Source organism: Columba livia, chromosome 6 (assembly GCF_036013475.1).
Source record: "Columba livia isolate bColLiv1 breed racing homer chromosome 6, bColLiv1.pat.W.v2, whole genome shotgun sequence".
Taxonomy (NCBI): Eukaryota; Metazoa; Chordata; class Aves; order Columbiformes; family Columbidae; genus Columba; species Columba livia.
Genome location: NC_088607.1, coordinates 8,010,278 through 8,037,124, shown reverse-complemented (window position 1 = coordinate 8,037,124; position 26,847 = coordinate 8,010,278). Strand labels below are relative to the sequence as shown.

Sequence of the window (26,847 nt, the reverse complement as noted above, 5' to 3'; positions counted from 1 at the left end):
AAAGCGTAGATACTGAGTCAGTTCTAGTATTGAATTCTTGTTGGCAAGCTCCAGCCCTAATCAACATCCAGAAAGATACACTGGTGTAAGTGGTAACTGCATTGATAATGATTTTACACTTATATCTCAACTCTCCTTCAGAAAAATTCTCAATATTTTATCAAACACATGACGTTTAATGGAAGAATCAATTTATACATCACTAATACGCAAACATATTTAACAGGATACAGATGACATGCAGCAACAGGCCTAAAAATGAAGACTGTTGTGCAAAATGCAGGTGGAATATTTCTAAAGAAAGACAGGAAAATCTTAATTTTGACATGACACAAAGGCAGATTTCACAAAGATTTGGGAAAAACAAATTCTTGGAAAGTTTACGAAATTTAGCAGAACCTATGAGGAATTGCAATTTTTTTTCTGTTGAATGGTAATAAATGAATTACGTGTCCAGTAATATCATAAGATGCAACTGGTTTCAGTAAGACTGTGGGAAGAAGATACCCCAACAGTTTTTAATCAGCTTTTCCTGAGCAAGGAAATACCAAATTCAGCAAAGACTAAAGCTCCTACAGTCCCCCTCAGGTGCTGATAGTTAGGATTAAGTTAGTTTTCCTTGCCTCTTTATTTTCCATTCTTAGGTGTTCACATCCTAAAACATGCTATCTTTCTGAAACTTTGGAAACTCAAGGATTTGTTAGTAACAGTAATAATGACATTAAATTCATGATATGCCCAGTCAAGCCCCTTGAGCACTGCAATACAATACTCATAAACCTCCAAACACAAAGAAACACACAAATGTCTTGGCACTGGAAACAGAACAGAAGGAAAGAAAAGGAATGGAAATTATCCATGCACCCTTCCCATGTTCCATCTGTTTTCCAGTCTATGTCAAAGAAAGACTTTTTGTGGTCAAGTTCTTCCTAAAATAATGCAGATACTAATTTCTCTACCTTGAAAACACAGATTTATTTTTTTTTTTGTTAAATCTAGTGAAAAGTAAAATATTAAACACAGCCACTTTATAGACTTTAAAAAGCAATTCTTTATCTTGAAAGTAATATGTATCCCAATATCACTGCCCTAGTGATTATAATGTGCTCGGTTTGTCCGTATCAGTTATGTTTCATGGCTTTACAAGGCACGACATAATACAGTGTGCATAACTACACAAGACGACAGTCAAATGCTTGAGAAAAACAGAACTAATCCCAAAGCAGGTATGAGAAAGTGAAAAAGCAATGAAAGTATTTCTAAAGATTTTAGTTAAAAAACAAGACACAACTCTGTAAGGGAGACAACAGACACTGACTGAGAGGAGCTGGTACTTTGAAAGAGAGAATTTGAGAGTAGTAAAAATCCGATTGAGTCTATAGCAGTGATTGCAAAGAGAAATAAAAATCGAGCATGCTATTGGCAGGCTTTATTTAGCTTAATATGGAAGCAAACTTCCTTTGAAACAATGCAAAATATTTGAAAGCTCAATAATATTGGCAAAAATATAATCATAATTAAAAGTCAATGGAGGAAGGAAATGGAATTGCCAGATACCTCACAGAAAGAACACCTCTGTCCTTACGTTTGGAAAATTCAATCTCAATCAAGCCTGAACACAACCAAAGACGCTGGAGGTGCTGAGGTTTGCACAGCAAGAGTCAGCACAGTGCAGGTTCGCTGGATGGTCTGTGAACTACAGGGAGAAACACAGCACCTTTTCCTTGCAATCAATCCACTCAGTTCAGGACTTCATGAAGAATCTTTCTTCCACCTACGGCACCTTTGTTACTCAACAAGTTAAATTTGGAATCTCTTGTTCACCACTAGAGTATAATTCCTACAGTTCATGTAAATTATATACACGATATACCATTTAGCACATAGTCTATATACACTATACACTAAATATACACTCTGAAAAAGTGCTGTGCACACTATATTCTGCACTCTTTTAAACAACTCTTAAGCAACAGTACTGCTTCTTTTTGATGAATGTCTTGTGTTGCCCTCAACCCCTTTATTATTAATGGATTAATTTATTATTTCCTGGATATTAGGAAAAAATTCTTCCCGGAAAGGGTTGTCGGGCATTGGAACAGGCTGCCCAGGGCTGTGGTGGAGTCACCATCCCTGGAGGGGTTTAAAAGGCATTTAGACGAGGTTCTTAGAGACATGGGTTAGTGCTAGAGTCAGGTTATGGTTGGACTTGATGGTCCTGAGGGTCTCTTCCAACCAAAACAATTCTATGGATATTCTATTAAATGCAAGACTTTGGCATCGTAGGGTGTGTCTATATAGCACAAATATATGTTGAATAAAATAACTCAGGTTCCAGAGAGCTGCATTAGCACTTTGTTCTACTCAAGCTAATTAGCCCCACTGAAAAGATGAACTTCTGGCCACAGGAATTCAAATCTGACTCTGCTTACATTTTTGGTTATAGTTGAATAAATAATAAATAGGATGCTATATGCCATTAAACTTTTTTCAACAAAATTTTTAATAGAGAATTATTTTTTGTTCAACTCCGAATGGTAATTAACTTAGGAGTACACTCAGCAGTTGTAAAATTCATGCTGTTCTGCACTTGTAGACATACAAAAGGTCCCTTGTTTGCAGTGCTATGCTGATTGATTCCTATAGTAGATCCGCTGATTCCCTGCATGAGTTTTCTCAGATAACACATGGCCTTTTAAATATTGGTGTACTCGGTACTTATAAAGCATATATTTTCTACAGATAAGCTGGGCAATGAAAGCTTATGGAACTTTGCAATTTAAATCAAACACTGAAAAATTATCAAAGTTTTACACAATCTATTTTTAAATTATGAAGACAAGTTTTATAATGACACGAATGACCACTATCAAAGAGAAATATATTATAAATAGCATTTATATACTGGAAATTTGAGGGACTTAAAAAGTTTATTTGTGACAAATATACCTAAATTTGCCTCACCATATCAAAAATAATGTTCACCTCATATATATCCATGATTTTTTTCAATATTGTGGTCAATGGGGCTAACTGGTCTATGCCCTGCACTGTTTGTTGCTGCAAATACAAGCTCTAACTTTCAATGCTTCTACCCAGACTGCTAGAAGGTGGAGTAGCAGTTACTCTCCTTTTCCTTGTAATTCAAATCTTTTGTTAGCAATGTACTTCAACTGACTACAGCATCTTGAAGAACTGAAGCGGCCATAGGAGAGCCATCTTATTTTTCTTTGGGTGCATGCCAGCACAAAGCCAAGCAAGAGTGACTGCTAAGCTGCAGTCTTTTCAGAGTGGGGCATGAAAAGCGCCAACATTATCAATTAAACAAAGATGGGAATTCTGTTCTCCCAGTGCATCATCTCTGGATCTAGCAGCTGTATATGTTACAAATACGAGCAGCTTGTTCTGTTTGGAAGCCTTCTAACTTTCATAAACTAGATGGCATTACAAACAGGACAAGATGTTGCTGAGGATCTGGCAATGGAGGAAAATACAGCTGCTATCTGATTGCTGAGCTATAAACTGAGTTTTCTACATAAATAATTCTCTCCATCTGTAGCACGAAGTTCAGGGGAAAAACATAAAGCCACCAATTCTGTTCTGCGAAATGCAGGTATCATCTTTGTGAATTAATTTTATACAAGGTCTCAGTACTATTTGTTCCTGATACAGCAAGGCTTACAGCTTTTATACAATAACTGTCTATAGCTTGCTTGCTTTCCTGAAGTGAATACCAATTTTAAGAGTCAGATGATGACCACAGTGCTTAAAGTCCAAAGAAGATTCAAGAAAAGCCTCACAAACAGGACATTAAAGTGCTCCACAAAAACCTACTTCGTCACTAAGAGGGTCTTTAAGGACTTTCAGCAGTCCTATGCATTGTAAATAACTACAGATCTTTAATTTCAAGAGCTGCCCACATGAAAAATCTTCTCTACTTGGAAGGAATTTCCCTGACTCTGCGTGATGTAGTCTCCTTCTCAGATTGCTCAAAGCAAAGACACAGTAGTCGTAGTATGAGAATAATTATCAAGAACAAGTCCTGTTTTGTGGAAGAGATCTTCCTAGGATTATCTGTCAGAGGCATCAGTCTACTGCATAAAAGCCTACATAAAGCCTCTGAGAGTTTTTAACCCACATGTTTATGACTAATGAAAAATAACATTTAGAACTAGACCAAAGGCATGAAAAAATATGTTTTTAAACGTTATGGAGCTTAGAAACATACCATAGAGGGTAAACACAATCCTCTTTCCTCACATAACTTAGAGGGAATGTAATAGCTGTGTTCCTTTAATGCGTGAATAAAGCAGAGAAAACACACATACGGAGTTTCAAAAGATGCAATTAATCAAAACACCCTGAGGTCACACAGACAAGGTGTATTTGCAATCCAGAATATACAGAGAAACGTCATTGTTGACAGCGGTTATATTCTGCAGCTTGGGAAAGCTTCATTTGCTCTTAACAAAAATTTTGCCCAAGGAGGGACTAAAAATCTGATCTAGTGAAGCTGATTTTCATTCAACTCTGATGGAAAACAACTGGAGATTCAATGGTAGCTGAGGGCCTTCAGTACTCACAATGACACCCTGATAGTAGGATGTAAATGGGTACGCTGGGACTAAAAGCAAGAGAAAACACTCTCTGCAGTTAGCTATAAAACATAGTCTACAATTAATATTTGTCATAATTTAATGCTGTGAATATCGATTCTCCAGATTAAAATAAATTCTTTCTGTATGAATAGACACAATAATGCAAAATATACTTTGCCCCACTGTTTCCACCAAAATGAATGGAGGAACAATGCGAAGCAAACTTCACAGGAGCTGATCTATTATAACTCCCACATTAAAAAAAAAAAATATCTGTAATTAAAAGAAGTGGCATACTAGTATAATTACTGCAATACATATTCTTCAAAGAACAATGTGGCCTGATTAAATAAAGAGGTTTAAACATGCAAATATCACTTCTCGTCCCCTGCCAAGTGTCCTTAAGTATTATCATTTTGCTTGCAAAACGGATGCTGCAGTTTGACTGGTCTGCATATAACCAAATTTCTCCATAACGTATCTTTAAGTTTCCCATCAGTGATCAACTGACAACTACTGAAAATAGCAACAACTAGAATAATGTTTATGCTTCATTACACGTTAGTATTGATCATATTGGACTATAACATAATATCGGAGTTTATGGAATTCTACCATGTTAGAAAGCAAACTGGTCATTTCTTCCTCTCCAACACCAAATAGAGTCAATACACATTCTCCCCCCAGGAAAATGTTGCCAAATCTCAAGTTTTGGTACTTAGCTTTTGAATACACATGAAAATGATCAGAGGATTTTCTGTTTAAATATGCCTTTTACACTACCTGAAGTTCTCCAGTTTAGAGTTTGACAAACTCTCTAGTTTTATCCACACACAAAACATTTCTGTCTTCCCTTCTACTGCTCTGCCTCATTTCAGATGTTACTTGTGAAAAAATATATTTCAATTTATTATTCAACATTTACTTGTCAGCAATGAAGAAAAGAAACTGCCAGAATTCAGGTACTTAGATTCTAAGTACAGCATAAAAATTAGCACTGTATGACAGTCCTCACAGGCTGCATTCTCTAAACAACAAAAGACAGATTTTCCTTATGAAACAAATGCAACTTGGTTCTTCCTTGGTTGCTTTATGAAATAAAACAGTGGCCTGTCTATTGGAAGAACAGTTCACTTTATTAACTTTAACAAAACAAATGGGGTCTGAAAGCCAGATGCTTCTTTCCTACCAACCAATACCTTTGAACTCATTTCACTGTGATGCAGCAGGTACAGACAGAAGAATTAGAACAAGGAAATAAACTGTGATGTAGCTTGCAGCCCAGTGGCAACAAGTACTGCTTTGAGAATATTTGACCTTACCCTGTTCTAGATGTTTTTCAAACCGTGCTGACCTAATAACCTATGGTTTAAGGACACCACATTGTGTTACACGCAGGAAGGTTCTGCTCTTTACAAATTGCACACTGTTGTTCAGCTGTTATGAACAGATACATACAGACACATCTCTTTTCTGCACAGTCCTTTCTAAAAAGCACTGTGGCACAAACCAGTGGCCCTTTTGATGCCACCTGTAAAAGTTCTGAAAATTCCCAACAGGAAGAAAAATGCAGTCTCACAGAATGACCAACCTAGAGTACAGTCAGGAAATCGGGATAACTGCATTTTTTCCAATGGAAAAGAGCTATTTTTGGGGAAAGGTCTGGAAGTTTACACAAATGAGCCTCTTAACCTTCCTTTCAGTAAACCTCCTGTTGAATGATTTATGAAAAGAAACTTTCCAGTGAGACAAGCCCAGAATCAGAGATGTCTCTGCACTTTAGCTCTCCCTTTAATATATGTATTAGTCAGATTTTAAGTACATCAGCAAAGGTGATCTTAGGCACTGGCACAACATTGATTCATATCACATCCTGGAAAAGGAGTGTTTGAATGTAATGTCAAGCCTGTGTCAGAAACTAATTGTACAAAAGAGAAAAAGCTGAAGTCACAAGTTTCCTGACCTCCAAGTGCTTGTGTCTGCCAAATATACATTAGCTCAGCTTTTACATTTCATACGAAAAAAAGCTAGAGTCCTGCCAGCATCTATTCACTCAAGTCTTAAAACAAGTAAGGATAAAAGAGTCAAAAGAATGAACTCAGCCACATCTTCTACAAACCATGCAGCACTAGATGCAAAGAGAAACAGCCTGGGTTAACACGTTTTATAATGTGAAACAAATAAACACTTCATTTGCCAAATAAAATTAACATAACCTTCTATGACAAATACACTGGCTGCACCTCCTCCAATACCAGTACCTGCACATATGCCTTTTAGGTGAACTCAATCATTTAAAGCAAATCTGGGGTACTCCAAAATGCACAGAAGAAAAGTGAACAGCAGGAGTCCCCCAGTGGTAAAAATACCTCAAAGAAACCCTTTTCTCTTCCCAAATACCTACTGTACAGTATTTTGGGCAGCTATCCAAAACCTTGTCTCTAAACAGCTGTAGAGTGATCCAGAGAAGTATTTTAATACTTTTGCAACTCTTTAAAAGTAACTAGTTCAAAACAATACATTTAATGCACACTAATAGTATACATCTGAAAAGTTAACACCTTTAAAAATCCTTTCTAGCTTTCCTGTTATAGAGTCTAGTAAATCATTACTAATATGCACAGTAATTTCTAGAATGTTATTAAAATGCTTTTCTGTTATTGTATCATGTCACACACCAAAAAGTCATTACCCAGATTTAGACCACTGCACTCAGCTACAATCCGGGCAAAAGATGATTTGTAAAGTATTACTCTGAAATATCAAGGTTTTCTGAGCTTAAACATATTTCAAATGTTATAAATCCTTTTAAAATTCTGAAAACCACAAGGAAGGATAAGTAATAAACCTTAATTCTTTACGACACGCTCCTTGAGACTCTGATCTTGTTCAACACGCAGCATTCACGCTCAGAACATGAAGAATTGTCACCCCAATCTATCAGCAGCGCTCTCTTTGCCCGGGAGCACAACCTGCTCCGTCGATAGAGGAGCTGCTATCTGTTCCCAGCACGTTGCACAGCTCCAACTGATGCACCGGGAAGCAGCTCTTCTCACCACAGTCCAGGTCCAGAATCATTTATTCTGCTTCTCATTCCAGTTAAAGACAGAAACTACTCACTTTAAGTATTCTACAAGCTTGAATATTGACTTTTACAAAGCAATCCTGAGTCCTTCAATTAGCACATATTACTGCTCAAGGGTGGCTAACTACTGGCTCTATTCTATTCTTTTTGTGACAAAATACTTCATTCTGTAACTTGTAAATTACATTTCTCTTCACAGTCTAGACCAGATATTGCAAATGGCCTGCATTACATAAATCTGTGATTCTTTTCCTAAAGATCCTACCGAGAACAGCTTTAGAGAAAACATTGCCATTTACAAAATCAATTTCTTTTGCCTCCTGTTACTAGCCTAGGTATAGTCACTTATTGATTATCTTTTAGGTAGGGTTCAGTTTCATTATGTCTGTCTGTGTACGATTAAATACATGTTTAAATCACCAAATTAATTTAAAATAATGGTTAAAAACCAGTATATGCAGTAGCAATGCTACAAATACAATGTTGAAAGGCAAAATAGAATAACATTTCTTGTTTTCTTAGCTTGGCAAAGTATTGATAGGTGAATGATTTCTATGCTACCACTTTCTCTTTAAAGCAGTTTGAAACACTTAAAACCTTGACCAAACGCAGGAAGGAAATAACTCTCTTTTTAATAATCTGAGGAGTTTATAAGCTTACTTGCAATTAGCATAAATGAAAGACTGTATAATTATTGCACAGCAATGCAGCACCTAAGCCTTAAAGATGGCAGCTTCACAAGTGCAACCATTCTCTGTCTTGTTAAGTGAATGATTTAAAGTAGGTAATTAAGAACACTGCAGAGTGGCTGCTTGCAGTGGATATCACTAAACATCATCTATTTTCTGAAGTATCCCTATAACCGAAAAGATGCCCAGATGCTGACACTTTTTAAAATTAATAAACAAAGCCCAACCATCACCATTATTCACTGTTTATGGCTGTGGTTACGCCATTAACGATGTCTTTAATATATTGATCACCTCACCTTTAGTCACTAGGTTAAATACAGTCCAAAAGGGTAATGACCAAAGGTATTTACACAGCTGCACAGCGAACCACAAGCACAGGCCAGGGGGAAAAGGGTATGTTCAGAGATATCTGAGCTACAGAAATCATCATTATAATTGGCACCTTTGCTGGCAGCTTCTGCAAGGAGGAGAAGGACTGAGTGGGAACAAAAATGAATGACCTTTCCATTTCTAGGACTGCTAGAGCCTACTGGAGTAGCAGGTTGCTTTGCTCAGCTCTGCCAGGCTGGACATGAAGAACTAACAACTTAATACCATTTTGAGGATAGCTAAAGCATTTGCTACCATTTTTCTTCAAACAGGCTAATTCTAAATTTATTCTCATTTATGCTTTTTAATCTTCCCACAGCTCTTAGAGAAAGGTCAAGGGCATGAAGATAGGATATTTTTAGCTATACAGCAGAAATGTATTAAAAAACTAAATGAAGCTCCAAGTCGGATTCAAATTATTCTCTATTTACAAAATTAAAAAACATTGTATGCCTTTCTCCCTAAACATTAACACAGTTCGACTTAATACATTCGCTCTCCACCCAACCCAGAACTGTCTAGATATTTTTAAACCATGCAAAACCAAAAATAACATAAAAAACCACCACCACCAAATCCTGTGTTCAACAATTCTCACGCCACTCTATAGACAAGATGAAATACGCTAACACACCACATTTCTTTGCAAGTCTCCTTTAATTTTCTATTGCAAAGGTGGGACATTTGGCAAGGGGAAGAGACACCTCATGCATCAGCAGCCTCGGGGAATGTTTGCTTAGAAACACACACAGTTTGACCTCTCAAAGGATCAAAGCTGGTTACTTCATCAGGTCATAAGTGTTATCAACCACTGCAAGTTTGCATCTCCATTTCACTATTTTGGAGCCTAAAACAAAGTAAATAGATTACAACAGAAAGAACTGACACAATTTCTCAGTCTATATGTGTTTATTATAAAGCTGTAATTTTCATGACTTTTCATACGAGACTACTATAGTGAGTTCTTATCTATGCAATCCTTTAAAGAAATCTGACAAGCAAATTTATCAATTTCTAATATAATTTCAAATAATGCAGACACCTTGCTGTCTTCAATCATGCTCTGTTTCATGACTCCGTATGAGGAGAAAAGACTTGTATGTCTGGTACCTAATGGATAACATGACATACATTCCCATGGCAATATAAAATGAACAACAATAAAAAGGATAATTTACTTTGCTGTCAGAGGCTGGTCCTGGAGGTGTGAAGGAACATAAGGAAACCTGCAGGGACTGGGTTTTGATCTGGTACTGTATTTAAATATTCTGTAGTTGAGATCTAATTGCAGTTAATCTGCTCAATAAAATTATCTTCACTGTTATTAGTATCCCCGACTTGTGTTATTATATAATCCTAACCTATTTTTTTTTAAACAGACATTTTAATCTGCTGCTTAAGCGTTCATTAATGCAAAGCCATTGCTGTGCAGAATACATTCCACTCTATTTGCAAGCAGCAAGCCTGAGGAAGTCTGAATATTTGGACGTGAATTCTTTGAAACTATCACCAAATGCTAATATTGCCTTTCTTATTTTTGTTTATGTCCTTATCACAACAAACATCAATCAAACTTAATCCTTAATCCTAAAAATATTCCATCTGAAAAAGATAATGACCCAAAAAATGCAGCATCACTTATAAATACCGTGTGGTATCATCCAAATAGTCAAATACGATATATGTGTTCATATATAACAGCTTTTGGATGGGTCCTCTCTTTCTTGTTTCATTTCTAAATGTGCATAAATAATCTTCATGCCAACTAACCTAAATGCATGAATTATTTCCCATTTTGAGAATCCTGAGATGCTCAATTATCTAATACAACTGTGAGCCATCAACTGTACTTAATTGTCGGTATGTTTCAAGTCCACTGCTTGTTTATTTATATCACTTGCACAACACACTAGATACTTCATGAGACTAGAATAAGATATGTCACAGTCTAATGCTTAATGACATGAGAGCAACCACATTTGCTTTTTTAACCCTAATTTTTCAAGGAAATGTAGGTAAATTGAATATTAGCTCCTCTATCTTCTCCATACCCCTGCTGCTCCCAGTGATTTTTTAACCTGTAGGACATATTTGAATAAATTCCACAGAGGAACGGATATTAAGTTCGTACAATTTTTATGAAAAACTGCAGGTTTTAGACCCAAGTAGACCTGCCTGCTGAGGACAAGGGCAGAATTAAGGACTGGTGAAGTGACAAGGGAGAGGGGACAGCACAGGGAGAGAAGAGGGAGGGAGGGAGCTCTGTCTGTGCAGAGAGCGGGGGCATCCAGGAGATGGAGGACTCTGGTAGGAAACCAGGCCTTATTAGTTCCATTACTCAGGAACAATTCCTTTTATTAGACCACATCTCAAGCATTTTACAGGGTGGGTGAGAGAACAATTTGGAGAATGCTGGAAAAAAAAGCAGAGTTTAAGCAAAGCTTTGAAGGCACAGAGAAGGCGTTGCCTCACCAAAGGAGGACAGGGAGGTGTTGGGGCAATGAAGAAAGGGAGAGGCAGACCGCAAAGCAAAGACAGGAGAGCAAAGACAAGCCTGTTGTAAAAAGGAAAGGTAAAAACTCTAGTCAGATTTCACATAAATGAGTAGCTGAGGTGGAAAGCTGAGTGACAGAGAAAGAAACCACCGAAGTCCTACAGCCGGAGGCGGTTTGGTGGAGGAGTCACAGTTCAGAGACAGCAAAGCCGACAATCATAGAAGGGACAGCGGTAGATGGAAAAGGTACATCAGGGCAGGAATGAGTTGTGGTTATGAGCTCGAGGAAGCGCCAGCAGCCAGCACCAGAATGACTGTGGGGGTTAAACGTACCCAGGGTCAGCAGCGGGGCTGCAGGGCTGGGAGAATCACGGTGCTGTCTGCTGCTGCGGGGGCGGAACGGGAAACCATGATTTCTGGCTTTGCTGAACTGAGCTTTAGTACTGAATTTAGGGTGCAGAATTGAAGAGAGTGGAAGCTTTTAACATTTCTGAACCTCATCAGCTGCATGACAAAACTTTAATGGGAAGATGCATTTTACGGACACCAGACAGTGATAAAATCGTATAACCAATGAATGCAGAAATTCATCTTTATTTATAGGTTCCTACTCAAATTGTTTGATATCTTCAGCTCTCTCTACAACCCATCATTTCTGCAAATTTCTATGCAGGAAGAGCTATCTCTATGCCATTACACTTTGTGTCATGCATCTCTCATGTTGAATTTCAGGCAAGTGCAGATTGTACAGGACAACAGCCTGACACTTACAAAAATTGTCAAAGCATCATAGTAAGTAAAGAGCTATTACAAAAATAATTGTGATAATGTCCAAACTATACTGATAGCATTGTTGCTGCATTAGTTTCATCCACGGAAAATGCAATAATATAAAAATAATACAAAAAAAAATATAAATTACAGAATTAGTTTTCATTTAAAAACGTTCACATTTATAAAAATCAAAGCCTTAAACACATTCCTTTCTAAGGTTAAAATAATATAATGTACATCTTAGAATCAGAAATGTCAGATACTTCTCACAAATAAGTTCTGCCTTACAATCCAGAAATTCTTATTTCTTTTCATCATACACAGGCATTTTACTCTTAATGTTTTTAATATACTGTCAGCTCCTGACAGATACTACTGGCTCTTCCAACACTACCAAAGTTATCGTTGAGTGTCAAATACAAACAGGGTTATAAAAGTAAAGTTTGGTGTTTGGTTGGTTGTTTTTTTTTACATAAAGAGCCAGAGTGCAAATCACCTGCCATAAACTGTGCCTTGCTGTGCCATCGAGAGACAGAAAGCTGCAGGATGCTGCTCCTTTGGGCACCACTCCCTGCACATCACCAGTGGACACAGCTTACAGACAAGGCACTTCAGGAGCCCTCTGAGGAAGACTGCCATAAAAATATGCCTACTCAGCAGAGGTTTCTCTTCTACACCAGCCCTTACACCACCTACATCACCACAGTATTCCCAACACTGCTCTCAGCACCAAAACTCTGCCATATGAACCACGGACAGGGCTTTTTCTCATTCTTACCGTGTGTCCAACTGCTTACTCTTGCAACACACCCAAGTCTGTAGATAGGTGACAAAACTGGGAGCTTCCTGGCAAGTTCTGTGTTTCTAAGGCCCCCTGGCAGCCCACAGAGTCTTTTTGGTTTGAAGAGACCCTCAGGATCATCAAGTCCAACCATTAACCCAACCCTGTCACTAAACCATGTCCCTAAGAACCTCACCTGTGTGCCTTCCAAACCCCTTCAGGGATGGTGACTCCACCACTTCCCTGGGCAGCCTGTTCCAATGCCCGACAACCCATTCCTTGAAGAAATTTTTCCTAACATCCAACCTAAACCTTACCGGACGCAACTTGAGGCCATTTCCTCTTATCCTGTCGCTTGTTACTTGGGAGGAGAACAACACCCCCCATGCTACAACCTCCCTTCAGGTAGCTGTAGGTGCCCATTCCTGCTCACCGTGTCCTCCAAATGGCGGTACCTCTCCCCATAGGTAAACAGATTCTGCTTCTCTCCTCAGTGACCAGTAAGTACCTGATCTTTCCTTGTAATCCCACCAGTATCACTAGCAGTATCTATGTGGTTTTGCTCCTACTTCAGAGGAAGTAGTGTGGCACTTATGCGAACTATAAAACTGGCCTGTAATGGGAAACAATAATATATTACACAATTTGCTGCTCAAAAGCACGTAAGCATTTATGCATTTGATATCTGGCCCACCACAACATAACTGAGGCTCTCCTGCAAAGACACAGGTTAGAGGGATAGCAATTCCACTCTCCAAAGGTGCTACTCTAGACAAAGACGTAGCTCACTGTATACATTATATATTGTAAGCAAAATGCCTGGCCGTGCTTATTCAACTAGCCACCTCCCAACACTTTCCTCTGAGGCTTCAGAATACTGTTCTCCTTTGAGTTTCCTTCAAGACTCCTAAATATTCTCTCTTACTACTCCCAGCATTCAAGGAGACGTGGAATATTCATGCATAAATGCCCTGTGTTGTATGATTAGATGCTTCATCCTTCCATGGAATGGATTTCTTCTTGTTTCTCATGTTGAAACAGGTTGACAAAGCCTGCCCAGACCGCCGGGACAAACAGAAACTCTACATTTGCTCCAAGCTACGCATTCTAAATACTTGAGGAAGAAAGACCTTTTCTTCTGTTTTACAGATCATCAAATAAATTAGAAAAACAGTTCAAATAATCTCACCAAGGAAGGAAATGTGGACTAGGCTGAGGACATTTGCATATTCCTATTTGGGGTTTCAAGGCCTGTTCATGTTCCTGATGAAGGTAAAGCATGTAGGCACTGACTGCCTTTATAAGCTAGTCAATCAGTTACTTCAGCAAAGTACTTAATTCCCCTCTCATAATCAGATCTAGCTTCAAGAAATGGAGAAAATAGGAAATTCAAAGAGCTACTGCAAGCCAACAGTCACCAAAGTAGTTTTCTTTTGTATCAAGTCCAATCTGATTATGAAAATGCAGAAGTGGAAATCAGCAACTAGTATCTATGCACCCTTGATAACTCGTTATCTGACTGGAAGCCAGCCTAGTTGTCTCTGCAAAGAAAATCTGCAGACAGAAATGTCAAAGAACACAAACATTGTACATGCTCGTGTTAGATTTTTTTTTTTTTGGTCAAACTATTTTCATTTTGTTAAATGCAGCTAAAATAGATGCCTGTGTTGTTTGGGGTTTTTTTCTTGCAACAGGCAAAGGGCCACAAATTCTTATTGGGGAAAAAAAATTTAGTCTGGATTTGTAACTGTAAAACCAATATTAAATGTTGGTGCAAAGGTTATTATTTTAATGTATTACTTTACAAAGGAAAATACAGTTATGTATGTGACAATCTAGTGTAGGCTAAATTAACAATGTTTTTACTTTTCTGTTATCAAACAGCTCTACCTCACATCAGAAAACCAGAACTAAGCCAAATAAATCACAACAGGAAACAGAATACATCATAATCAAATAAAAAGATTTTGATGTGTTATGCTTACTTCAATGGGAACAGAATCAGATTGCAAGACTCCTATTAACTTAATAAGATCTGGTTTATTGTTTATGAAATCGGGTGAATGTGCAATGTAACTCACATGAAGTATCTCATTTTTTTTTCAAATACACTGCAACAATATGGGAGGTAAGAGCTAATGAAAGCATTGTAAATAGTAGAATCTCAAATATTCTTACAGAAATGTCCGAAAAAGACATAGTGTTAAATTAGAATAGTATGTACCATTTGAAATATACACAGAGTTAGGAACAGATCCACGATTAGAGGCCTCAGGCAGTAGGAATTGGGTATGTCATGTAGTATTAATTCATGGGAGAAGCCACTAATTCACATGCCTTAAACCCCAAAGGAAAAAGCAGTGAATCTGCTGGCGAGGACAGAGGCTCTAACTTATCTTTTTGATAAAAAAATTTTAAAACACTATACATGGATGCTACAACAGAAAAGTAATTTACCAGGTAGGAAAAAAAAGAAGCAAATGGTAATTAAAGTGTCAGGGACCTGCTAACCAGAACACAGCTCCTACATTAGTTCAAGAATTGCAAAGAATGAGTGGGAAAACATTCAATTATTGAGTAAAAGAATTTTGGGATGATGAAAGTTTGGGCGAAATTAATCCACTATGACATGGTATTTTCTAGTTCTACAGCCTCTCTTTATAGAAGTTGCAGAAAGAGAAGATACAAAGAATCCTCCGCACACAGCCAAGGAAGTTCTGTCTCTCTGGACCCTGAGAATTCATGTTGAAAACCCCAACCTTCCTCCCCCACCTTTGCTGATAGCAACTTCTGCAAAGGAAACACTTACAGTCCATTCTCCATGATGTCTCTACCCCATCCCTGGGAAGGATAAAACAACAGGGAGGGACCACCCGGCTGTCATCAAAACTTGGAGCCGTTTTTATGCTGGGGAAAGGGAAGTCCCCCTCCTTATAAAAGTCTGTCAAATCTTGAAGGAGGAGTTTTGCATACCGGACTTCGTTTTTTTCCAGCATCGACTTTCTGATTTGTGAACACAATTGATACAGGATGCCTCCAAGACTTTGAAAAACCCAGAGGAAGAAAGGAAAACCACCAACTAACCCACTCTATCCTAAAAATTTCAGAGTTCCTAGAGGGAGACCCAGACCCAACTTCATGAAATCCTACAGAACATAAGACTGCCTAAATTAAATTCCACCAGCGCACACACCCTTCTGAGAACTCCAGCACTGCTAACTTTCTGTAGTCTCAACATTTTAAACACAGTAGAAAGCCACCTACTGACCATAGTTGTTTGTATTTGTACTTAAAGCTTCTTTAGTATGCAACTCGAACACATTAAACTTCATGTGCTGTACTACCCATGTTCTCATGTGGAATGACACACCCCAGTAACAAGCCCTGCGTGTTGTGCTGTCTACTGAACTCTTGGTTTTAATAAACTAATTTATCATAATAAATATTAAATACATCCTTTTCTACATATATGCTTCCAGATACCTCTTGCAACAGAACATTCCCAGATTTTTTTGAAGAGTAAACAGCCTCTCGCAAGAGCAGAATCACGAAACATTCCGTTTGATATATAACCATACGAGCCGGTTTCTTCCTCTCATTTGTTAATGATACAAAAGATGCTTTGCAAAAACAGTTTACTACACTAAAAAGAAATATTGGCAAAATAATTAATTTCTACCTGTCTTGCACTTTAGCAACTAGAAACTACCCTCTGCTCCACCCTGGTGAGACCACATCTGGAATATTGTGTCCAGTTCAGGGCCCCTCAGTTCCAGAAGGACAGGGAACTGCTGGAGAGGGTCCAGTGCAGGGCAATGAAGATGATTAAGGGAGTGGAGCATCTCCCTTATGAAGAAAGGCTGAGGGAGCTGGGGCTCTTTAGTTTGGAGGAGACTAAGGGGGGACCTCATTAATGTTTATAAATATATAAAGGGTGAGTGCCATGAGGATGGAGCCAGGCTCTTCTCGGTGGCAAACGATAGGACAAGGGGTAATGGGATCAAGCTGGAACACAAGAGGTTCCGCTTAAATTTGAGAAAAAACTTCTTCTCAGTAAGGGTGACAGACACTGGACCAGTCTGCCCAGGGGGGTTGTGGAGTCTCCTTCTCTGGAGACATTCAAACCCGCCTGGACATGTTCCTGTGTGACCTCACCTGGGCGTTCCTGCTCCAGCAGGGGGATTGGACTAGATGATCTTTTGAGGTCCCTTCCAATCCCAAACATACTGTGATACTGTGAAACAAGTCATAACTAGCAGCAAGTAACCGACCAGTTCTCCACAGATTACCAGCAAAACCTGTATGTTGGAAGAAATACTGTGATTTATGTGGCCTGTGCTTTAAGATTATTTCGGAACATAATAGATGTAAAAGAAAGAAGAAAAGATACACAAAGCTGAACAATGGGATAACAAGCCTGTGACTAAGTAACTTAAAAAAGTGAATCCATGGGAGGAGCGCATTTTGTCATCCTAAATACGTTGATCTAAATAGTCAACTCTTTTAAACATTAAGTATTCTACTTACACCACTTCACAGATATGGCTTAAGGCATTTTATTCAGCTTCAGTGGCTCTCAATTTTGTGTTGAAATGAATGAGAGATTTCGGAAGTGTTTATTTTGTATTTCTACAGGTACGTGAAGTTACAGTTTTTATGCAGGGTATTTTCTTACAACATACCACAGAGATGGCCACTCTACTGTATCAATTGATACTGAAATAATAAGATATCTTCCAGTTGCAAGGGTTAATGTCAAATGCAATAAAAATTCAAGAGGCAAACTGCTCCCCAGGTAGTAAGAAGCCATCGGTAGCTTTAGCAAGTGCCTAAGTCAAGCATCTATCGTTACTTTGGTGTGAAACTCACCTCTGAAATCCAATCAACTGATTTTGCATTTACTGTAGTTGTGACGGAAGTCAATGGCCTTAAAATGTTTTCACCTCTCAGAAGTTGTTAAGGTTTAAGCAAAATCTTTACATCATAATAACTAACCCAAATCTGTTACTCTCTAAAACACACACACAAGTCTTCAGGAATTTGAAGAGCTGCCTACCAGCAAGAAATTCACACCCTTGAGGCAGAAGCACCACATCAGACATTGCAGTTCTAAAGAAAATTCAGATGTAGACATGCCCAAACTAAAAAACAAGACAGCCTTGTCCTCAACCAGAAAGACCACTGTCCTGGATTTCACCATGTGAGGTGTCAGAGGACTAACTTTATAAAAGGAGATGGATTAGGAAAGTAAAGTGCAGACAGAAAGGAAGATCAGACCCTTAAATACTCAGGATACATCATCACTAGTAAATCCAACACTGAACTTGCATTCTTATTTTAGCCACTTTTAAAAAATTATACTGTCCTTCCAAATTTAATAGAGATTCAAATGCAAAATTCATGGAGTTTAGCATCTAAATACACAATAACGTGACCTCAACAGCTAGTATTATGATAAATAATTTTGTGGGTTTAAATTTTTCTGTGTTGTTGATCATTTTAAATTTTATATAGAACACTTAGCTTGTCACTCTAGTTCTAGACTAATTATACTGCTAGTCCCAGAATAACACAGAACACTTGAAAATATAAAACAAAGCTTCACTTTACTAACACAATGGCATCTCTTGTTCCATTAACATAATGGAAAGTGAAGAAAAACTGCACACGTAGGAACAGGTTTAGCAATATCTTCCTGATTTTTGTTTTAAATCAACATATTGATGCTTGAACAATTAATGAGAAAGTGGCATCCTGTTTCCATACTGGATGCAATTTTGAATATCTTTCAGTATAGAATAAAGATCAACTTTTAAAACTGTCCTCCATTTCTTAGACTTACGAAAGATTTATGTAACACACACAATAGTTGTCTTAGCCAATATTTTTCCCTTTTCCATGTACCATAAAAGACAACTACTGTGTCTTTCCTATACTGTTTCAAAAACAAACTTAAAAGATGGCAAATTACATCAGATTACACCTGATATATAACAAGTCACACAATATCACAATGACATCAAGAGATGAAAAGGTTAATTACTGCTTTTAATTACATCCAAGTAACTTTAATGAGAGTGAATACTGTAGCAACATCTATAAACAGCAATGACCACATTAGCACAACACCAGTTATGAAACCTTTGCCAACACTGCTTGTACAGGTTTTTGGGTGGGTTTTTTTTGATTGTTCCAATCAAGATATAAAAATCTTACCAAGTTCTGCTGTTTGGGGTGTTTGCAGAGCCCTACAAAAAACCTGTAAGACTAGACAGCTTTACAGAATGTAACACGCGGTAGTAACCATGACGATAAGAAAAATGCTTTTGCTCGTCTTTTTCTTTCAGATGACACCACTTCCAAATATGGGTGTTTTTCCGCTGTATTACAACTTCTGTTTGACACTCCCTGTCAATCTAGGCTTCCAATCCCGGTAAACCTTAAACTTCTGACCAAGTCAAAAGCAATTTGGAGTGCACTAGTAACACAGAATGAGTCCTAACTGGTCTAGCAGCACCTTAAAGGACTGTGGTAGGATGGACATCGCTTGTTGGCAAATACATCTTATTTCATTGTTGCACGGAACAAACAGGAAAAAAAATACGTTTTAAAGATAATTATTTTGCAAGCAAATAAGGAATCTAAAAAAATAACCAAAAAGTAGAGCATACATAGAGATGATTCCTATGGAGATGATAAAACTGCTAAGGTAGGTTAGAATTTAGCCCTCAGCAGGCTGAACACACTCTTTAAGAAAACAGCCCGAAATTCCTCTGCACTGATTTTGTCTTTGCTTTGTATTAAGTTGGGGTATTTAAGCAATACAAAATAAAATAAAGATTCTTCAGAAATTAATCTTTGTTCTCTACTATATCTCCAACAGACTTGCTCACCAAACTAGCATAATGCTTTCAAAAGATGTGAAGTCACATTTTGAAAAGTGACTAAACGGCTGGTTTTTCAAAGGCATTAAGATATCTAAAGATGCATTAAGCACTTAGAATTTTTAAAACTGCCTGGGCATCTAACACCTATTTAAATCACTTAGTCCTCTCTGAAAATCCCAATGGGCAGTTATCTACATTTTATGTGTCTATATGCCTTTGAAAATCTGTACCATTAAATACTTAACAACCTCAGTCCTCCTGGCTTTAATGAGACTTAAGGTCCTAAAAAGTCTAAGTACTTCTGAAAATTGGTCAAGCCACTCTCTTTGCTCTTTTCTTCTTTTTTTTAAAGGGCAATCTACTAATGCTTATCCATGGCATGCCAGTCACCTATAGCTTCAACACTGTCAGACTTACACATTGAACTATAAACAAAGGTCCTGAGTGCAAACTGCATCCTCATAAGACTTTCTGAAGCTCCAAAAGAAGAGAACAAATTCCAACATGTAGCCCCTATCAGTGCCCAAAATTCATTGCTTCAAAAATATGATCTGAAATTAGTGTAATTTGGGTTTATAGAAAACAAACAGCATAGTTTAGAGAGCAACATATTCAAATTACTATAAACAAGTTCTGAAAGACAGCCACACAGCAACAAAAAATATTCAGAGCAAAATTAGAAAAAGAAGGATGTTGTGAACAGGCTCTTTAAACAGGCAGCAGTTCCAGAGAAGAAGACAAGCCTTAATTCTGAAATCTCTTTTTCAAACAAAAATGTATGAAACCATAAAGCATTCCCTTATGCAAACATTTGAAAGATTTATCTTCTGATCTTCTTTAATGTCAATGGGAGGTAACTTGCACTGACCACATTCCCAAAAAGGAACTGATTTGTAAATTAGGAACGCAGGGAATCAGATTGCCACCTACAGGAAAATTTAGCATTTATTGTCAAGAATGACTCTAAAAGAATACAAATTGCCATCCTGCCAAGCACTCTTTCAGGTTTAGTTATTATTTCAAAACCAATTAGTGTTTTCTTTGGTCCAACTATATCATGAACTTCCTAAATCCAGAAAGCCATTACCATTTCTTTTTAGTTGAGAGTATTGCTTGAAAGTCACATCATTCAACTACAAAGCAGCAGATTATAATCATGTTTCAGTTAAAGAATTTTAAGTTTGCTTACCTGATACAATTGGTGCTAACCTGAATATGTCTGATAGTCTGCTGTTAACTGGTTCATAAGGGGAATCTTCAAGCAAGTCATTTCCTAAAGACAAAAAATATTTGAATTTTTTTTAATACAAGAATTCAAGATAAGATTCAGTTGTTTGCTTTCACTCAGAAATGAAACCACTCTGCCACCACAGAAGGTGTTCCCCTCTAATTTGTGTGACTATTTCTTCTCAAAGCATTATCTATAAAAACACCTGAAAGAAGCAAGTTGTTTATCCCTGTCAATAGTTCTTTTCTCTCCTTCCTCCATGGATAAGGTCATAATTTGCAGAGACAGCCTGTGACATCACAGGGACTGTCCCACCTCACACCAGCAGGAGAGAAGCTGTAGCAGGGATGTACCTCTTCATTCACACTAACAGCACAGCTTTTTTTCAGAGGGGCAGCCCAGGTAATAGCCAAAACATAACATCTTTGGAATAAAACACTCCTAACAAGATGCTGTCAGAAGAGAAACTTTTTATGATGTAGAAAACATCCAAGTGTAGGGTAATTTATCACGAAAGCCAGAACAAAAATATACATAGACTCATTAAAACATTCCAGTTGATGCTTGGATAAATGAACAAAAAGGGATGACTTCCCTTTTGGCAGAAGTAGCTACAGAAAATGGTTAAAATGGGGACCACACTGAAGTGAAAAATTGCATCTTCAGGTCCAGGGCCAGAGCAAAGCAGAGCTAAAAATGATATATGTCATATAAGGACCTGACTGACTGTTCTCAGTAGACTATGGGAAATTTGCCAGTGACATCAAGAACAGAAGTCCCAAGTCAATCACTGTCATATCTCTTCTAACTGGGACTTCTACGTGCTCTAGGAAGCACAAACTTCTTTTTTTCTACCTCAGCATGCCAAGGGAATATTTCTAGCAAATACACAAAAGAATCAACTTTGCCTTAAAATACAGCTCGTCTTCATATTACATTTAACTTTCAACAAAGAGCTAAGAAACTAGTTCCAGTGTCCTGTGATCTCATTAGGTGAGTCCTAATTAAGGAGTTTAAATATTCTTAGGAAAAAGTCTCCAAATGATTGTTTTTGTAGCTTTTGCACTTGCTAGTGCCCTTATCTTTTTACTTGGGTTTAGAAAGGTCAGCTGGGTCCCCTGGAGGAAACCCTCATTGTGGATTTCCCAACAACAGGAGACGGAGCAGCAGCTGTTCTTGAGTCGGATGAAAGGTCCTCAGTTTGCAGCTGAAGAGCAGAATGTGAATTATGGGGTCAGACCCTCGGTTTAGCCTCAGTGGCAGTAACTAGCTGCGGATGTGAGGGGCTGCAAAAATCACACACTGCATTAGGGGAGCGTAACGTTTCTGTGTTTTGCAACGTACCCTGTAAGCTCTGGTACATGCTCCAGTAAATGCGCAGGCAGTTTTTCTCCTTTTTCATGCCCCTCTTACAGCGGCAGTTGTACAGAGACTTCTGCTTGAGAGCTTCCATGGCGCTTTTGCACTCGTCCTTTGCCTCCAGGCCTGTCGCCCGGCTGAAGTTGCTCTCTTTGCCGGCTACACACTGCCTCAGTGTCCTGTATTTAGTACTACAGCTCTGCTCCTTCAGACACTGATCGCTGGCTTTCACGCAGTCCAGGCGGTCCCCGCCAGGCAGCCCGCTCACTTCTGTGGACAGAAGTACATCTAGAGAGAGGAGACACAAACCAAGAAACTCTCGTTGAGGGATGAGGCTGATTTAACCAGGGCTCCGGAGCAGACATCTGGGAAGCACAAGGCACCTCTTCATGCAGTCAGCGCCAGGGCAGCACCTTGCGAAGCTCCTGGCTTCATGCGACTACACCTTAGGAAAAGGCCCATGGGGTTTTCACTGTTTTAGATCCACTTTTGTGGAAGCCCAAGAAAACAGCATCTTTTAAGCCTGCTGGTTGATTTATGAGAAAACACAAAAAGGAAAGAAAACCCACAAGGGTTAATGTGCCCGACAAAACGAGCATGCATTATTCCTTAGATCCGCTTTGGTGAAACAAATAACCTCCCCATTTGAGTGTTTAACTGAGGGGTTAAATATTCTTCCTCACTTTCCACAAGAGCTTTGCTGTAATTTCAATTACATCCACAAACAACCCGCTCAGATAGATAAGTATCCTCACTGATTGATATTAGCCTCTTTTTGCGTCAGTCACTTTTTAAAGGCTGTGCACATTTTTGCTTATTCTATACGCATAAAGGTAGAATTTATAACTCCCCCTTCCATTTCTCTCCACGTATGATGCTTTTGCAGGAGAACAAAGCAAATTACATTAACTCTTTCCTCTCCATCGTGCCCCCTGTCACGCTCCCTCAGAAAAGCACAAATGGAAATGCAACCTTCTCCTGTGGAAGGGAAACCAGTTCAGGCTGCAAACCACTCGCATTCGGGCAGCCTGCCAGGCTCAGGTGGAGATACAACCCTTCAGCTGGCTCTTGTCACCCCTCCAATCCTCCCCAAGCAGCCTTATTTTATTAAAACCAAAAGTTTGCCTGTAACTTGTGAGAATTCAATTTAACAAGAGGCTAGGCAAACGAGTATCTAAGTCCGTTATCTCCCAGAGCTTCAAATGTAGACGGGGGTTAACTGATGTGAAGCAGAGCTGTTAAAACTACTGGAAACTTCACTGTTCTCCCTAAACAATAGACTGACAACTGTCAGGCATCTGATCCCATAAACCCTATGCTTTGCTTTATGAAGCGATGTACAGACAGAAATCAGACGCCAGCAACTTACCCACTAAGGGCAAAGCCAAGTACAAGATAGCGAGAAACATCTTGGTGTCCGGATGGTTTCCCCAAACGAGCTGATACGACACAACAAAGACAATCAGCATGTAGATATTCCAAAACCGCCGAGGTCCAAAGACTCCAAGTTCAGATCCATTGAATTCAAAGGAAAAAAAAAAAAAAAAATCCCTCTCTCCTCTTCACCGCTACCACCAGCAGCGGCAGGAGCGGCGACGCAAACGCTGAGCTTTTCCCTTAGATTTCAGGTCTAAGCAACCTGAAAACACAAGCACTGATTTCAGTGAGGGAGGGAGAGGCGCACGCACGGGTATATGTGTGTGCGAGTGAGCAAGCGGCAGCGGGGCAGGAGCGCCGGTCGCCTCCTTGGGTGGGCAGCGCCTGTTCCCAGGGAGGGACCGAGAGCACACACGAGGGTGGGGGGGAACGAGATCCGAGGCGCCCGCCCGCCCCCGGCCGCGCAGCCGGGGCGAGCTGCTGGCAGCCCCGGAGGCACTTACAGGCTTTGGCTGCGGCTCCCCAGGGCTGCCCGATCTTTCCTCCCCCCCGGGGGAATTCGCCTCTTCCGCCTCTTAATCCGCAACTTTATTGGCTTGCGGCGGGGCGAAGAGATGGGGCGCCGCGCAGTTTTGCGCGGTGCGCTCGCCTCCGCCGCCGGGTCGGGGCGCGGTGGGGGCAGGTGCCGCGCTGCCGGCAGCGGCTGCCAAACTTTGGCGGGGAGAATTGGGACGGGGCGGGGAGGGCGCCGACCGGAGAGGAGCCGCCGCGGCTCCGGGAGCGCCCCGAGCACAGCGCCCAGGGGCGCTCGGCGCGGCGGGGACGTTTCCGAGCGGAAGCCGCCACCAACTGACCGAGCAGCGGGAGATGCAGCGCGGCGGGAGCCGCTGCCCGCGCCCGGCGGGGGTGACCCCGCTTCCCGCTCGCTCCCGCCTTCCACCGGGGCTCGGCGGCCACGGCCTCCCCATGCGTGTACCGGGGCGTCCCGCTGCGACCCCGGGGAGCGGCGAGGCGGGACGAGCGCCCGTGTGTTCCCCGCAGCCCTGCTCGGGCAGGCCCCGCGCCCGCGGAGCCCTGCGGAAGAAGTGCCGCCCGGCGCGGGTTGAGCCCCGGCGGCCGTGGGAGGCGGGACGCGCGTTCCCCGCGGAGCTCGGCGCGGAGCGGGCCTGGACCGGGGCTGAGCCGAGTGTATCGGCTTCCACTTGGCTCCTGAATAAACAAAGCGAACATATGTCCCATCTTCGTGACAGATGGTTCAAACAGAGAACTATTTAGTGGTTTTCCCACAGTTGCTACTATGGAGCACTTCCCCGAAACCCAACAAAATGCAATTAGCCTAAAATAGCATCAGTTTCCAGATTTCCGTGTTTTTGTATGTGGGAAATTGATTCAGGTGTTTTTATGTTTTAGCTGCAACCAAATGTATTTGATTAAGTTAAAAAAAAAAAAAAAAAAACAGTATATACTTTACTTGGTAATTTTGTCAACAAGCTATTTGGCCCATTTGACTTAAGGAATTCTCACAATAAATTTTGCCTAAAGGAGTTTGCCTCGCCTCATGAGATGGAAGATGATCAGGCTGGCCACTTTTACAGCAAAAGCTGGATGGCAGATGGAGCTAAACTGTTGTAAGGTACTTCAGAAACACTTATTTAAAAGCTCAGCATATGCCAGGATATACAGAGAATACAACATTCACAGAACCCAAGTGGAAGCTTTTTTTTTGGTCTGTTTTTTCCTCTCCTGCCACTTTTTTGAAGTAGCTGGTATTTAGTGAAACAAGTTGGCCTTCCGAACACTGCAGTACAAATTGAACTGGGTGATGTAGAGAGATAACTTCTTCACTGATAATTTTGACACCATTATGGCACATTATAAGCTTTGTATATAAGTTATTTGTATGTCTAATACATAAGTAGCATTATTCTCCTGTTATTTACAAGTCAGGAATAGCTACAACATTCACAGCAGAGCAAGTGAAAATAAGACTGAAATCCAGGACACTATTTACAAAACCATTCAAGCATTCATGTCCTGAATACATACATATACACACACATGTGCACACCCAGTATTATTTGGTATATAAAAGCAACACTTTGCAAAGCTCTATATTAATAGGTACTTTCACAGTTATAAAATACAGCTTTTGTGGGGTGTTTACTATTACAGTGAAACTGAAGTCATGGTTGAAGTGTTTAAAAAAAAAGTTATTGACAGTTCAGAAATAACAAGACAGCTGGAAACCATGCATCCAAAATTCTGAATATTGTCACTAAGCACTCCTCTCCCCAGTATTTTGGCTCACCTCTGAAAAACTATCACCCAAAGCGAAAAAAACGTTAAAATGTCTTAATCCAAAAAAGTTTTCAAATGCAACCATGTTCTGAAAAAAAAAAACATCAAGGGGAAAGTCCACGCTACCTACAGTTGCTCAGAGTGTCACATTAACACTCAAGGCAGGCAGCTTTCCTGAACTGGAGTGCCATGTTGTATTAGTATTGCTTACCAGACAGAGTATACTCTGCCACAAATCATTGCTACAGGTCATTTTCAGGTTTTTTTACGAATTTTTAAAGATGGCAAACAACATCCATAAGCCACTCTGTGGCTGGAGTCAATCCTTCTGCTCTTCACCCATTTTTTTCCAATTGCCTTTCACTTACTTTGGGGTAAAATTAAGTCAATAGATGCTTGGCTGTTGATTTCAGTCAAGCCAAGGTCCACCTTACAATTTGTATCTGACAATCACTCCATAAGACAATCAAAATTAATAATTAAAAAAACTAATAATACAGAGGACCTTAACATGAACATTTTAAAGATATTTAAGCTGGTTTTCTACTCTGTTGATCGAATTTTATAAAGAAGTTTCAGAACAATTAATCTAATATATAAGGTACAGCTGGTAGGGGCAAACATTTCCTTAGAAGACAGATGACAACATAATCACCACTGAGTTACTGTTTAAAGGCCATTACAATATAAATAATGTGGAAGACAGTACTAACTACTTCAAGCTACTTGCTGCCAGCATTAACTGCTAGTACTTCAGTCTTTATGTAATGTTAGTTGCTTCTTTCTAGTTATCTACTTTAGCCAGTATTCTTTCATGGAAAACCTTTAATAAAGAAAAGATGAAGTAATCAGGATAGAGGGCTTATCTCATACAAAAACTTCTTTTAAAAAAATAGTGTTTCAAA

The 26,847-nt window shown here is 39.5% G+C and overlaps 1 protein-coding gene across 2 annotated transcripts in view; it reads right to left on the bottom strand.

The window, feature by feature from the left end:
• GFRA1 (GDNF family receptor alpha 1) overlaps positions 1-24,381 on the bottom strand; it is a 144,954-nt gene extending 120,573 nt beyond the window's left edge. Inside the window, exons 1-4 of one of the 2 annotated variants that reach the window (XM_065066922.1) lie at positions 24,148-24,381; positions 23,637-23,906; positions 22,253-22,555; positions 20,870-20,953 (exon numbers count right to left, since the gene is read on the bottom strand). In XM_065066922.1, the coding sequence (XP_064922994.1) occupies positions 20,870-20,953; positions 22,253-22,555; positions 23,637-23,736 (487 nt within the window). In that variant the 5' untranslated portion in view covers positions 23,737-23,906; positions 24,148-24,381. The other variant, XM_005508168.3, reaches the window with a different exon arrangement.
• Positions 24,382-26,847: the final 2,466 nt, after the last annotated feature.